We start from the raw sequence: 16,463 nt of genomic DNA, 5'->3' as shown, positions 1-16,463 counted from the left end.
TCTTCATTGCAGAATTAATGTAAGCGTACTTGTGACAATAAAGATTATTAACGTGTCTCTGAATGCTACCATATCCAATATGCAAAATGTTCACTTACAGACATGGGTGACTAAACAATGATCAGTGTGATATATTTCTAGTTCCATATTTTCCTCCTCCTTCAAGCAGCAGATACACTTCAGGTGCCCAGGCCAATCTGGCAGCCAGGATGTCAGGGTGGCTCTGCTGTGCTGAATTTTACACAACATTGTCCAGCAATAGAGCTGCAGAGGACCAAGAGGCAGACAACACACTGTCTGCAGACGATTCCAAAGTGGAGGAACATTATCAGGAGGAAGGTGATTCAGGCAATGTAGCATCAGCTGTACCACTTGACCCATGTCAGAACCACATGCAATTGACACTCTCCCCACCTTTCCCCAACCATGCCACTAACACAAAGTAATCCTTCAAACAACCAAGCACATCACTTCATCGGTCCACATCAATCCAGGTCTCCCAACTCACCACCAAGGAAGTTAAAAGGCAACTTGCCACTGACCTAACATGGATAAAACAGGAAAGTAGTACAAAGGGCTTTTCACAGGAACTTCATTGCAGTGTTGATGTAAGCCTACTTGTGACAATAAAGATTATTTAAAAAATAATCCAACAAGATTCAAACATGGACAAAAGAGTGGAATGCCAGAGGTGAGGTGAGAGTGACTGCCCTTCGCATCAAGGCAGCATTGACCGAGAATCTAATCAAGGAGCCCTAGCAAAACTGGAGTCAATGAGATCAGGGGGAAAACGCTCTGCTGGCTGGAGTCATACCTGACACACAAGAAGATGGTTATAATGGTTGGAGATCAATCATCTCAGCTCCAGGACATCACTGCAGGAGTTCCTCAGGATAGTGTCCTGGGCCCAACATCTTCAGCTGCTTCATCAATGACCTTCCTTCCATCATAAAGTCAGTAGTGGGGATGTCCGCAGATGCACAAAGTTCAGCACATTTGTGACTCCTCAGATAATGAAACCGTCCAAGTCCAAATGCAGCAAGACCTGGACAATATCCAGGCTTGGGCTGACAAGCGGCAAGTTATATTCGAGCAACACAAGTGCCAGGCGCTGACCATCTCCTACAAGAGAGGATCTAACCATCACCCCTTGGCATACAATGGCATTACCATCGCTGAATCAGCGCTGGTTGGGGCTGGTTTAGCTCACTGAGCTAAATCGCTGGCTTTTAAAGCAGACCAAGCAGGCCAGCAGCACGGTTCGATTCCCATACCAGCCTCCCCGGACAGGCGCCGGAATGTGGCGACTAGGGGCTTTTCACAGAAACTTCATTGAAGCCTACTCGTGACAATAAGCGATTTTCATTTCATTTCCTGGGGGTTACCATTGATCAGAAACTGATCTGGACCAGCCATATAGCAGGTCAGAGGCTAGGAATCCTAAGGCAAGTAACTCACCTCCTGATCCCCCAAAACCTGTCCACCATCAACAAGGCACAAGTCAGGAGTGTAATGGAATACTCTCCACTTGCCTGGATGAATGCAGCTCCAACAACACTCAAGAAGCTCAACACCATCCAGGATAAAGCAGACCACTTGATTGCTACCCCTACCATACCGCCGTTCCTTCATTGTCGCTGGGTACACTGTGGGTGTACTTACACCTCAGGAACTGCAGTGGTTCAAGAAGGCACCACCTTCTGAAGGGCAACTACGGAAGGGTAATGATTGCTGGCCTAACCAGCGATGGCCACATCCTGTAAATTAATTTTAAAAATAAATAAATTATTTATTTATGAATTATTCAAAAAGCACAATAAGACACTTTTGGGCCAGCTCCTCCCACTTAAAAAAAATTAAAAGTCATTTGGGGATGATTGAACAATATGGAAATCAATCATCTCAGCTCCAGGACATCACTGCAGGAGTTCCTCAGGATAGTGTCCTCGGCCCAACATCTTCAGCTGCTTCATCAATGACCTTCCTTCCATCATAAAGTCAGAAGTGGGGATGTTCACATCATTTCCCAGTTTTATTGCAAAAAGAACAAATGGCATCTGGTAGTGTAGAACATCCATTGTGTTATTTCTCATGTAATCCATTTTAGGACACTTGGTAAGCTTCAGTGGTTATATCACAGACATTAATTCTCCAGTGTGGACATTAGCTCATATTAACCACAGCCAGCATCTCCCGGTTGCAGTATTGTAAACACAACACAAAAGATAGATAAACCAGAATGAGAGCATCACTGCCAAATGCAAAATACATGATGAAAATAATGGGCACGTCAATGATTCTGAGTCTCTAATTTAATCTTGTGTGTCAAACAATTGTTTGATAGCACCGCATACAAAGGCTGATCCCACCCAATGAAATCACTGCCTTGTCTTCACTACAAAATGTACAGAGAATAACGGATACGGGAACCACACACAACCACGATATGATCAGCCAATTGAAAATCGTTCCGCATTTTATAGAAATAATAGCAATACAGCAATGTTACAATTTAAACATGTTAAACAACACGGACTCCGCAAACTGTCAACACTCAAACAAAGCCGTAATGAAGAACCATTAAAAAAAATAATTGAAGAGAATATTGGCTGCTGGCTTGAAATGTCAGGATCTCTGCAAGGGAGCTGAACAAAATTCCAATTGGTCCAGGATTCATTTATTATGTCAAGTACGAGGGCTCAGCATGTAGTCTTAATTTTGTGGTGCAAGAGTCTATAGGGCTGACTTAAGTGATAAATGACCAGAGGCAATGTGGCAGCTTGATCCCCGTACAAATCACGAATGCTGATCACATTGAAAGGAGTGTTTACTTCCCCTTCAAGTGCAAACTTTACATCACTAATTTGTAAATTAAATACCTTGAGAAAGGTCGGGTTGTTGCCAATTTAATGGAATACTATCCCACCAGCGTCACCAATAATGTTGCTCTTTAGAGTCGCCAATATGATACTGAGTCTCTTTTTATGATATGATGTTATGTCCCAACAGCATCGCCAATACTGTGGGTGTTTCTATTTCTCTTACTGAACCACAAGGCAGGGTTTTCATGCTATAGGCCCATACATCAGAGCTCGTGCACTGCTATCAACAAGCCATGTTTTCAGCTTTCAGAGCGTACATCTGCTAAATCCAGCAATAAGTGGGAGCACCTTGCCACCTGAAGGTGACAAAGCTCTTCCCCTCTAAACCACATTATTGTACTGGTGCTCGAACATCCAAACTTGAGGGTTTCTCACTCTGTAATCGTGTCTATTGCAGATAAAAGGCTCTCGTCACAAAGTAGGAGTGCAGCGCTATACATCCTCTCACCTGAGCAGTTGCCCGAGACTGATGCTAATTCCAAATTATGATTTCTGGCAGGCAATAGAACCTTTGAGCATGTCCTTGAAGCGCATATTGCTGCTTTAGACAATATAGAGGGAGCAATGGGATAGGAGCGAAGGTGTACTGAACTTGAAGTGTGCTCTTTATTAGCAATGAGGCGATGCCTTGAGAGCTTCATGGTGTCTGAGAATTTTGAAAGCTTTACCAGGGTCAAGCCTGGCCATAAGAGTAGATGGAATACTATGTAGAAAAGTGTGAGGTTACGCACTTTGGTAGGAATTGAGGCATAAACTATGTTCTAAATGGGAAACGGCTTCAGAAATCCGAAGCGCAAAGGGACTTAGGAGTCCTAGTTCAGGATTCTTTTTAGATTAACATGCAGGTTCAATTGGCAGTTAGGAAGGCAAATTCAATGTTAGCATTCATGTTGAGAGGGCTAGAATATAAGAGCAGGGATGTACCATTGAAGCTCTATGACGGTCTGGTCAGACCCCATTTGGAATATTGTTAGCAGATTTGGGTCCTGTATTTAAGGAAGGATGTGCTGGACTTGGAGAGGGTCCAGAAGAGGTTCACAAGAATGATCCCGGAATGAAGGACTTGTCATGTGAGGAGCTGTTGAGGACTCTGGGTCTGTACTCGTTGGAGCTTAGAAGGATATGGGGGAGTTCTCATTGAAGCTGAAGGGCCTAGAAAGAGTGAACGTAGAGAGGATGTTTCCACTAGAAGGAGAATCTAGAACCTGAAGGCACAGCCTCAGACTGTAGAGACTGAGATGAGGAGGAATTTCTTCAGCCAGAGGGTGGTGAATCTGTGGAACTCTTTGCCGCAGACAGCTGTGGAGGCCAAGTCATTGAGTGTCTTTAAGACAGAGATAAGTAGATTAATAAGGAGATAGAACATAGAACAGTACAGCACAGAACAGGCCCTTCGGCCCTCAATGTTGTGCCGAGCCATGATCACCCTACTCAAACCCACGTATCCACCCTATACCCGTAACCCAACAACCCCCCCCTTAACCTTACTTTTATTAGGACACTACGGGCAATTTAGCATGGCCAATCCACCTAACCCGCACATCTTTGGACTGTGGGAGGAAACCGGAGCACCCGGAGGAAACCCACGCACACAGGGGGAGGACGTGCAGACTCCACACAGACAGTGACCCAGCCGGGAATCGAACCTGGGACCCTGGAGCTGTGAAGCATTTATGCTAACCACCATGCTACCCTGCTGCCATGTGGAGATATGTGGAGAAGGCAGGAGAATAGGGATGAGAAATATATCAGCCATGATTGAATGGCAGAGCAGACTCTATGGGCCAAACGGCCTAATTCTGCTCCTATGTCTTATGGTCTTAAACTGGATGCCTTTTATTGTCTGGCAGGCGTGTTCGACATTGTGATGCTCAGATGGTCCACATCCACACTATGGTGAAGATAAATGCAACCGAGGATCTCTAACTCAGAGTTCAGGATGTCAGGGTGAATTGGAAGATGGCACCTCAGATGACTGAATCATCTCTAACTGGATTCACAGCAATGAAACGTCATTAGCTGTCTTGTCTCAAATCAAAATATCTGATTCACCAGCGACATTACACAAAGGTGTTGTTCCACTGATTGAGGAGCAATTGTTCCACTCCTTGAAGAGCCTTGTCAGATTGAAGGCATACAGCCACAAGCCCCCTGAGAATCGTGCAACAGCCTCTGCCTCTTGCATGGCACTGTAGCGGCTGGTATGCTGGAGAGACGCTTGAAGAGGCAGCACCTTCTGACGCCTAATGCCAGGGGATCCTACTCCAGTTAGCACCTCACCTCAGCAAGGACACATGCTCCAGACGTCTCTTCATCTTTCAAAGGATCAGGACAAATTAATTCTCATATTGAAGTGCATGGATGAATTGAGGAGAATAACAACACCAGTGCTCATGATAGAGGGCACTCATCCACCTGTTGGAATCTGGTGAGAATAAGTACCCCACACGCACATGTCTGCCTCATCTGGACCGTTTTATGGCCTCTTCCCCGCAGTCTTGGCGCTCCTCCAACTCAACGATCTCGTTGCCTTCACGGTTCTCCTCACTGGAGACAACAGGCAACTCTTCCATCTCGTCACCAGCCGATTCCTCCCCATTTTGCAATGCCAGATTGTGCATCATGCAGCACTGTAGTTAGCACTGCTGCCTCACAACTCCAGGGACACGGGTTCAATTCCAGCTTCGGATGACTGTCTGTGCGGAGTATGCACGTTCTCCCAGTGTCTGAGTGGGTTTCCTCCGGGTGCTACGGTTTCCTCCCACAGCCCAACGACGTGTAGGTTAGATGGATTGGCCAGGCTAAATTGTCTCTTAGTGTCCAAAAGGTTAGGTGGGGTGACTGGGTTGCGGGGATAGGGTGGAGGAGTAGGCTTTACTAGGGTGCTCTTTCCAAGGGCCGGTGCAGACTCAATGGGCCAAATGGCCTCCTTCTCCACTGTAAATTCTATGATTCTAAGCAATGATGAATCCAGAGACCCTGCTTCCTCAATGGCTGTGGCAGGAAATACGTCCCACCATTGACAGCTGGAGCACACAATCTCGGCCTGATTTTATGACAACATAAAACCGATTTTTTGGCCTCCTCAAGATATTTCCCGCTCTCGCCCACCATGATGCCGGCTACGAGCTAGAGCGGAAAGTCTTGGCCCCAGATTCCACAAATTCTTTTGGAAATAGTTGCAAAGGAAATGTATCTTCAGCATCACATTGTCTGAAGATACTGCAAATATAAGAAGTTATTTAAAAATTATTTTTACTCTGCATATAAGTAGGCACTAGGATCACGATATAATTGCACAAGAACTCATTACAAGGGTTTTATTAGAGGTAGGCGGCAAGAGACTTTCTGTCAAGTGTCACGGGTATCCAGTAAATTTTAATAAAACAAGTCTCTACGGTTTCAGGAAAATGTATCACTTACTCTATTGTGCCTCGTGTTACTCCACAAAATTTAATTGAAGGCTGCACATGGTAAAAATAGTAGACTTTCAGCCACCGAGGAAGGGCAATTTGATCATATTTAATATTCAGTTTTGAACTGCAATTTCTTTTTCATAAAAAAAAGGATAGCTTGCTTGCAATATTCAAGAACAACCTAAAACTTTCTGCACAATATGCAGAATTCCAGATGCAATTTGCACAAGAGAGAGATGATCCAATCTCACCTTGTTCTTCGTCCTTCAGCATAATTTCAAATAGTTAAAAATTCTTGATAATTTTGAAGTGAGGTGTTCCAGCTGAATAAATTTCCTTTCACACAGCACGTGAAAGACAATAAGTGAATGGTTACTGTTTTTGCAAAGCTTGTATGACCAACAGAAATCAAGGCAGGGCGGCACGGTGACGCAGTAGTTAGCACTGCTGCCTCACGGCACCGAGGACCTAGCCGGTTTCGATCCCGGCCCTGGGTAACTGTCCGTGTGGAGTTTGCACATTCTCCCCACATCTGCGTGGGTCTCACCCCCATAGCCTAATAAGATGTGCAGGGTAGGTGAATTGGCCACTCTAAATTGCCCCTGAATTGGGAAACAAATAATTGGGTACTTGAAATTTATTTTTTTAAATCATGTCAGTAAGGGGGGTGGTTTAGCACAGTGGGCTAAACAGCTGGCTTGTAATGCAGAACAAGGGCAGCAGCGCGGGTTCAATTCCTGTTACGGCCTCCCCGAACATACGGCAGAATGTGGGGACTTGGGGCTTTTCACAGTAACTTCATTGTGACCTATTTGTGACTATAAGCGATTATTATTATTGTTATTAACAGGGATCTTTGGCGCAGCTCATTTCAGACTGAACAGCAAGTGCTGATCCTGGAGTTATGCAACAACCACCAAAAAAATACATATATATATACAATATATTGACAGCATGATACTTGGGGGAAATAAACACAAACGAGTAGTGCTCTATCAGTGTGGTTCTGTAATAGAGTGAAAAGCAAAGATCCAGATCTGTCACGGTGGAAAAACAGGAAGACCTGCATTTGCAAAGCGCTTTTCATGACCATCGGACTTCTCAAAGTGCTTTCCAACAATGAAATGCCTTTGAAGTGCAGTCACTCGGTCTCGTAGTGAAGGCAGCAACCAATTTTTACACAGCAAGCACCCACAAACAGCAGCTAATATTCCTGCAGCTTATACCAACTCACCATAGAGATGGATGGAATTGTGGGACAAATGCAGCACACAAAACTAACACCTTATTTCTGACCCAGAGCTCCCTGGCTTCAAGCCACTTAATCCGAATTCGCATAGGGAATGGACAATATGGCCACCAGCTCTATAAGGAAAGGTGAGTGATGACATGAGCTGCAATTGTGACCATCAGTCCCAGATCTCGGAACACATCACATCAACCTACCTACTAAAACGTATTGCGGGAGGCATCTCACAAATCCATCATGCATCTAAAGAGGTCATTGCATGGATAGACAAACTAAAAACATTGCAGAATAAGTTTTTCTTCTGAAACAAAAGTAGCGGCACCATACAATGAAGAGAAGGGATGTTATCCCAGTGTACTGGCCAAATATCCTCCCTCAACTAATGTCACCAGAAAACAGATTACCTGGCCATTTATCTCCTTACTGTTTAAAGGATATTGCAGTGCACAGATTGGCTGCTGTTGTCATCTGTTAATAATAATAATCTTTATTAGTGTCACAAGTAGCCTTACATTAATACTGTAATGAAGTTACTGTGAAAATCCCCTAGTCGCCACACTCTGCCGCCTGTTCGGATACAAGGAGGGAGAATTCCGAATGTCCAATTCACCTAACAAGCGCGTCAGTCGGGACTTGTGGGAGGAAACCAGAGCGCCCGGAGGAAACCCACGCAGACATGGGGAGAACGTGCAGACTCTGCACAGACAGTGACCCAAGCCGGGAATCGAACCTGGGACCCTGGCGCTGTGCAGCAACAGTGATAACCACTGTGCTGCTTCCACAATAATTGATTAGCTGCAAGGTCCTTTGGGATGTCGTGCACATTTGAAGGATCATGCAACTACACTTCAAAATCATCTCATTGGCTGTAAAAAACATTGGTTGGGAGAAGGTTACAATGACATTTCAGCCGCTGTTTTCCCACCCAGGGAAACCTCTTACCTTTTCTTCCAGTTCTTGCTTCAGTAAATGGTACTTCCTCCTGAGCTTTGCGTTTTCTGCCTCACCCTGAATTAGCTCTTCGGTCAGCTTGTGACATTCTGTTTTGACCTTTTCCACCTGGCGTCGCTGTGTTTTAGCCAAATTCTTGTCATCCGCTAGCTCAGCCTAAGGAGCACAAAAAAGCGGCAGAGCAATAATCAACATTTCCAAAGGCACTGACTACATCTCCAGCTTATGAATGGCAGGCTTGTCATAAAGTGACATTAAACAGTGAATACTGTACTGCGCTTTTTACAAAAAGGTAGTTGACGAAAAAATTGAGGACTCAAGAACACGTCAAGTCCAAATTGGCAGCTGCATTTTGTACATCACAACAGTAACTACACATCGAAAGTAATTCAATGGGTGAAAGTAGAGGAGATAGGTGACTTCGAACTGACCAGAGATTTGTGGTGTTGACAAAACAGTTTCCTCGGATGCAAATGGGCGGCACAGTGACACAGTGGTAGCAGCCTCACAGCGCCAGGGAACCAGGGTTCAATTACAGCCTTGGGTCACTGTCTGTGTGGAGTCTACACGTTCTCCCCGTGACTGCGTGGGTTTCCTCCCACAGTCCAAAGATGTGCAGGTTAGGTGGATTGGCCCTTAGTGTCCAGGGATGTACAGGTTAGGTGGGTTACGGGGTTGGGTGGGGGAGAGGGCCCAGGGAGGGAACTCTTTCAGAGGGCGGTGCGGACTCGATAGGCCGAATGGCCTCCTTCTGCACTGCACAGATTCTGTTTAAAGATACAGGGAACACTAAAGGTGGTTTCTGCTGAGTTACAAAATGCCTTGTTAGGAAAAACAAAAAGAGGTGGACAATAATATTAATCTAGAATCAACCAGGCAGCACCCTGTAGCTCAAACGATAATATAAAACTTTAGATTTGGGACATAATCAGGTCACGAGAGGCACTACATGAATATAAGTCTTTCTTGCTTTACTCCCGAGTATCTCTGCAGTAATGCTGTCAAGTCATCAAATTAACACCAGTGGGAATCGGAGAAATATTATTCAACTTGCAATTCACAAAGTGCAAGAGTCTGAATGAAATGAAAATCGCTTATTGTCACAAGTAGGCTTCAAATGAAGTTACTGTGAAAAGCCCCTAGTCGCCACATTCCGGCGTCTGATTCCCGGGTCTTCTGACACCCCGAAAATCGCCACCTCTGGACTCAGTACCACCCTTGTTTTTAACACCCTGGACATGACGTCCGCAAATCCCTGCCAAAATCCCCTAAGCTTTGGACGTGTCCAAAACATGTGGACATGATTCGCCGGTCCTCCTGCACATTTTGCGACCTGTACCCCACCCCAAAGAATCTGCTCATCCGGGCCACTGTCATGTGAGCCCGGTGAACAACCTTAAATTGTATCAGGCTGAGCCTGGCACATGTTGCGGACACGTTGACTCTACTCAACGCGTCTGCCCATAGACCATCCTCTATCTCACCTGCCAGCTTCTCCTCCCACTTGCGCTTCAGCTCCTTGGTCTGCATCTCCTCCGAGCACCTTATAAATGTCCGAGACACTCCCTTCTCCTACCCACCCTCTAGAAACTACCCTGTCCTGAATCCTACTTCGTGGTAGGAGTGGGAAGGTTGACACCTGTTTATGAAGGAAGTCCCGCACCTGCAGATACCTGAATTCATTTCCCCTCGCCAACCCAAACTTTTCCTCCAACACCCTCATACTCGGAAAGCTCCCCTCTATGAACATATCCCCCCATCCTCTCAATCCCTGCTCTCTGCCATAACCGGAACGCCCCGTCCATTCCCCTGCTGGGCAAACCGGTGATTATCACAGATTGGGGCCCAGGCCGATGCTCCCACTGCTCCCACATGCCTCCTTCATTGGCCGCAAACTCTCAGGGCCGCCACTACCACTGGACTGGTGGAGTACCGTGCTGGCGGGAACGGCAGAGGCACAGGTACCAATGCCCCCAAACTGGTGCCCTTACATGAAGCCGCCTCCATACGCTCCCATGCCGACCGCACCCCCACCACTCACTTCCTGATCATGGCTATATTCGCCGCCCAGTAATAGTTGCTAAAATTTAGCAGCGCCAGCCCGCCCTCTCCCCGACTCCACTCAAGCATTACCTTCCTTACTCGCGGGTTCTTGCCCACCCAGACGAAGCCCGTGATCACTCTGTTGACCCGCTTAAAAAAGGACCACGGAATAAAGATGGGGAGACACTGAAATACAAATAGGAATCTCAGGAGGACCATCATCTTCACCATTTCTCCCATCCAGAGACAACGGAAGCGCGTCCCATCTCCAAAAATCGTCCTTCGTTTGGTCAGGCCAGATTCAATTTATGCAGCCGGTCCCATTCCCACGCCACTTGGATGCCTAGGTACCTAAAGCTTCCCTCTACTAACCTAAATTGTATAAGGTGTTAGTGCGGCCACACCTGGAGTACTGTGTTCAGTTTTGGTCTCCTTACCTGAGAAAGGACGTACTGGCGCTGGAGGGTGTGCAGAGGAGATTCACTAGGTTAATCCCAGAGCTGAAGGGATTGGATTATGAGGAGAGGTTGAGTAGACTGGGACTGTACTAATTTAAAATTATGAAGGGAATAGATAGGATAGATGCGGGCAGGTTGTTTCCACTGGCGGGTGACAGCAGAACTAGGGGACATAGCCTCAAAATAAGGGGAAGTAGATTTAGGACTGAGTTTAGGAGGAACTTCTTCACCCAAAGGGTTGTGAATCTATGGAATTCCTTGCCCAGTGAAGCAGTTGAGGCTCCTTCATTACATGTTTTTAAGGTAAAGATAGATAGTTTTTTGAAGAATAAAGGGATTAAGGGTTATGGTGTTCGGGCCGGAAAGTGGAGCTGAGTCCACAAAAGATCAGCCATGATCTAATTGAATGGCGGAGCAGGCTCGAGGGGCCAGATGGCCTACTCCTGCTCCTAGTTCTTATGTTCTTATGTTCTAAATGGCAGCTCTCCCAGTCGCCTCTCCTGTCCCCTCGCCTGAACCACAAACATCTCACTCTTTCCCATATTAAGCTTATATCCCCCTCCCCGGACCAAACCTCTCCAGCCCCTCGAGGCTCTCAGAGCAATTGCCAACGGCTCTATAGCCAGCGCAAACAACAGTGGGGAGAGGGGGCATCCCTGTCTCATCCCCCGGTGCAGTCTAAAATAGTCCAATGTTGTCCTATTCGTCCGTACACTTGCCACAGGAGCCTGATACAGTAACCTGACCCAGTCAATAAAGCCCCGCCCGATTCCGAACTGTCCCAGTATCTCCCACAGATAATCCCATTCTACCTGATCAAAAGCCTTCTCTGCATCCATTGCGATCACTACCTCCACCTCCCTACCTTCCGGGGGCACCTTGATCACATTTAACAGCCTTCTTACATGGCCACCAACTGCCTGCCCTTAACAAACCCCATCTGGTCCTCCCCAATAACGTCCGGAACACAATCCTCGATAACCCTTGCTGTTTCCTATATACATTAACAACTTGGATGTGAATTTAGAAGGTAAATTATGAAGTTTGCAGATTACACAAAAATAGCGAGGAGGATAGTCTTAGGCTACAAAATAGATATTAATCAGCTGATAAATTGGGCAGAGCAATGACAGATCGAATTTAATCCTGATAAGTGTGAGGTGATGTATTTTGGGCTGATGAATAAGGGAAGGATATACACAATGAACGGTAGGTCCCTAGAAAGTATTGAGGAACAAAGAGACATTGCTGTACAAGTCCATAGGTCCATGAAGGTGGCAGCACAGGTATATAGGGTCATAAAGGCAGCATACGGAATGCTTGTTTCATTAGCCGGGGAATAGAAAAAGGAGGAGGGAGGCCTTGGTACAATTTCATAAAACATTGGATAGGCCACAGATAGAATACTGTGTGCAGTTCTGGGCGCCACACCATCGGAAGGAGGTGATTGCACTGGAGGAGTTGCAAAGGAGATTCACCAGGATGTCGCCTGGTATGGAAAGTCTCAGATATGGGGCGGGATTCTCCCCTACCCGGCGGGGCAGGGGGTCCCGGCATAGCGGAGAGGTACCAACCACTCCGGCATCGGGCCTCCCCAAAGGTGCGGAATTCTCCGCACCTTTGGGGGCCGAGCCCTCACATTGAGGGGCTAGGCCCGCGCCGGAGCGGTTGGCACCACGCCGAATGGCGCCAAAACCGGCACCAGCGGCCTTTGACACCCGCCGCCCGGCGCCGGCCGAAAGGCCTTCGCCAGTTCGCGCATGCGCCAGTGGTGACGTCAGCGGCAGCCGCCGCTGACGTCACCACCGGCGCATGCGCGCTGGGGGATTCTCTTCCGTGTCCACCATGGTGGCGGCCGCGGAAGGGAAAGAGTGGCCCCACGGCACTGGTCCGCCCGCCGATCGGTGGGCCCCGATCGCGGGCCTGGCCACCGTGGGCCACCTCCCGGGGTCCGATCGCCCAGCGCCCACCCCCCCCCCCCCCCCCCCCCCCCCCCGGACCCCGGGGGCCCGCTCGCGCCGTTGATTCCGTCGCCACCAGAGGTGGTTCAAACCTCGGCAGGGGGAGAGGCCTCCCAGCAGCGGGACTTCGGCCCATCGCGGGCCAGAGAATCGCCGCAGGGGCCTCGCCGATCGGTGCGGCGCGTTTCCCGCCCCCGCCAATTCTGCAGAAATTCTCCGCCACCCGGGAATTGGCGGGGGCGGGATTTTCGGCAGCCCCAGGCGATTCTCCGACCCTGCTGGGGGTCGGAGAAGTTCGCCCATGAGGAGAGACTGGATCAGCTGGACTTATTTTCACTAGAGCAGAGGAGGTGGAGGAGGGACCTGATAGAGCAGTAATTTTCAAACTCAGGGTCACAACGCACAGGCAGGTGTCGGGAGGGTCGCCAAGCGATTGGTCGCTGCTTTCCCGATTACAGCAAGAAGTGCCCAATGGCTGCGACCGGCTTTTAAAAATGCAGACCACGAGATCAAGAATGCCAGCCGTCCCACGCAATGTGTGCCTCCTCAGCCAGAAGCAGCAGTGCGTAGGCTCGGAGCCCCGCAGGGCAGACTGCCTCTTCCTGACATCAGCGCGCTGACCCAGGAGCAGATATTTTTGTTAATTGATAGAGCCTTCCTGCCAGAAGTGGCTGCAGAGCTACGTCAGTCACTGATGTCACGTGATCTGGCCGCAAAATCACTGAAGAGAGATTCTGCCATTTTGTTGGCAGCAAGCAAGGATCAAGACTGAAGAATTTAAAATGGACCGTTCCATAATAAGGAAGAGTGGGCCAGAGACACAAATAGGCCAGGATCTCCCAACTAAATCTGCTAGAGATAGCTGCTCAGGAGAATCCACAGCAGGACAAAGCAGTGCTGATGTGACCTCCAGGGTCTCTGGTGAACAGCACATTAAGAAGAAACTGAAAGCAGGAACAAAGCAGTATAGATGATTTCTTGAGGAATGGCTTTATTAATTATGCCAATGCAAGTAAGGATGCAAAGCCCATGTGTGTTTTATGCAGGGAATTACTGGCAAATATTGGGCAGCCGGTAGCACAGTGGTTAGCACAGTTGCTTCACAGCTCCAGAGTCCCAGGCTTGGGTCACTGTCTGTGCAGAGTCTGCACGTTCTCCCCGTGTGTGCATGGGTTTCCTCCGGGTGCTCCGGTTTCCTCCCACAGTCCAAAGATGTGCAGGTTAGGTGGATTGGCCATGATAAATTGCCCTTTGTGTCCAAAAAACATTAGGTGGGATTACTGAGTTACAGGGATATGGGGGGGGGGGGGAAGGCATGGGCTTGGATAGGGTGCTCTTTCCAAGAGCCAGTGCAGACTCGATGAGCTGAATGGTCTCCTCCTGCACTGTAAATTCTATGATTCTATGAAAAGTTTAAAACCCTCAAAACTTCAAAGTAATTTGAAGACTAAGCATCACTTGTAAGAGGACAAACCTCTAAGGATGCAGAGAGAACTTAAATCGTCAGCTGAAGCCCTTAGCAGAAATGTAACATAGAATGTCAAAGCAAGTGAGATTGTGAAGACCAAGCAGGCTCACCTGTCACATTATAGGTAAGAGAAAATGGTGGGTCGCCAAAGCCAGCCGGCGTGGGTCACGAAGGTCAGCCAGATGATAAAAGTGGGTCCCGGGAAAAAAAATTTGAACAACACTGTGATCGAGGTATACAAAATCATGAGAAGCACAGATAGGGTAGATCATTTTTTTCCCCATGGCAGAAGTTTCTAAACCCAGAGGGTATAGGTTTAAGGTGAGGAATAAGTGATTTAGTGGGGACCTGAGGAAACAGTTTTTCACCCAGAAGGTGGTGGAAATATGGAACTCGCTGCCTGAGAGGATGGTGGAGGCAGCTACTCTCGCAACATTTAAGAAGCATCTGAAAGAGCACTTAAATCTGCAAGGCATAGTAGGCTATGGACCCAAATGTTGGTAAATGGGATTACTGTAGATTGGTATTTGATGGTCAGCATAGACATGGAGGGACAAAGGGCCTGTTTATGTGCTGTATGATTCTATGACTGAATGATGTTCATTTTTTTTCCCAACCCCATTTTGGAGCTCAGGGGAAACTCCCTTTGGTGTTCTCTGTGTTACAATTCCAGTTGATGTTATAACTGGACATGAAGATACCAGAATGAAACCCTGGCTCAAAAGACCATAACTTTAAAAAAAATAAAACATGGAGGAACAGAGTCAGAGGACTGCTAATTAGTTTTAGCAACAAGGAAAAAAAAATTATTAGACATGAAAAGTTGGATTATTATACAATACTCCTTTACACCTCCTTAGCTTAACAAATGCACACAGATTTTAAGATCAAATTACAAAGTATATCTTAAGCTACAACGGTCTCAGAACACAATGTTCCTTTAAGTACACAAAATGCTGTCAAATACACTCTGAACCTCAAATGACTGTCTGTGGATTTCTCCTCAGAATCCCTCCAGATGATTGCCATGAGAGAGTTTCCAAATGCCTTTCTCAAAAACAGGCTTTAAAATCCTCTCACAATAATGATGTCCCTTAACGGTTTGTATTCCGAAATCCAGTCCAGGGGCTGGATTCTCCCCTACCCGGCGTGACGGAGGGTGCCGGCGTAGGGGAGTGGCGCCAACCACTCAGGGGTCGCGCCTCCCCAAAGGTGGGGAATTCTCCCCACCTTTGGGGGCCAGCCCCGCGCCGGAGCAGTTTGCACCGGTAGACTGGCGCAAACACCCGGCGCCGTCGGAAGCGGGGCTGGCCGAAAGGCTTTCGGCGGTCGGCGCATGCGCCGGCAGTGACGTCAGCGGCAGCTGGCCGCTGACGTCACTGCCGGCGCATGCGCGATGCGGGGTTCTCCTCCGCGTCCGCCATGGCGGAGGCCGTGGCGGAGCGGAAGGAGAAAGAGTGCCCCCACGGCACTGCCCCGCGGAGTGAGCGGGGGGGCCCCGATCGCGGGCCAGGCCTCCGTGGGGGCACCCCCCCGGGTCTGATCGCCCCCCGCCCCCCCAGGACCCCGGGGGCCCGCTCACGCCGCTGAGCCCGCCGTTTCAGAGGTGGTTTAAACCTCGGCGGCGGGAGAAGGCCTCCCAGCGGCGGGACTTCGGCCCATCCGGGCCGGAGATTTAAGGTAAGTTTTTTAAAAAATGAAATCCCGCCGGCGCCAGCTGTTTTCACAGGCTGCCGGCGGGATTTGCACAACGCCGGTTTATGACCGGCGGGAGAATTACCAAACCTGCGGGAGCGGAAATAACGCCGCTTCCCGCCTATTCTCCGACCCTGCGTGGGGTCGGAGAATTTCGCCCCAGGTTTTCCAAATAACACTTTTAAATAAAGCTACTGCTCCATTTTGAACAGCGAATCCTGTCCAGGATTTTATGCTGACCCCTTTAGGATTTCTTTGTCTTGACTGCTGTGCAAACTGCTCGATTGCTGTAACTCTCGATTCCCAGACTGCATTAAAATGGCATCAGAAGTATAATTTA

The 16,463-nt window shown here is 48.1% G+C and overlaps 1 protein-coding gene across 3 annotated transcripts in view; it reads right to left on the bottom strand.

Annotated features, from left to right (window-relative positions):
* The window catches only part of LOC119950823 (centrosomal protein of 128 kDa-like), a 410,606-nt gene that overhangs the window by 251,546 nt on the left and 142,597 nt on the right, over window positions 1–16,463 (bottom strand). For all 3 annotated transcript variants that reach the window (XM_038773666.1, XM_038773649.1, XM_038773659.1), the window contains one exon: window positions 8,490–8,654. In XM_038773666.1, the coding sequence (XP_038629594.1) occupies window positions 8,490–8,654 (165 nt within the window). The remainder of the gene's footprint in view (window positions 1–8,489; window positions 8,655–16,463) is intronic.

The sequence above is a fragment of the Scyliorhinus canicula genome, chromosome 2 (genome assembly GCF_902713615.1).
Source record: "Scyliorhinus canicula chromosome 2, sScyCan1.1, whole genome shotgun sequence".
Lineage (NCBI taxonomy): Eukaryota > Metazoa > Chordata > Chondrichthyes > Carcharhiniformes > Scyliorhinidae > Scyliorhinus > Scyliorhinus canicula.
Note: the sequence above shows the minus strand (reverse complement) of the source record. Positions and strands in the feature narration are given on the sequence as shown.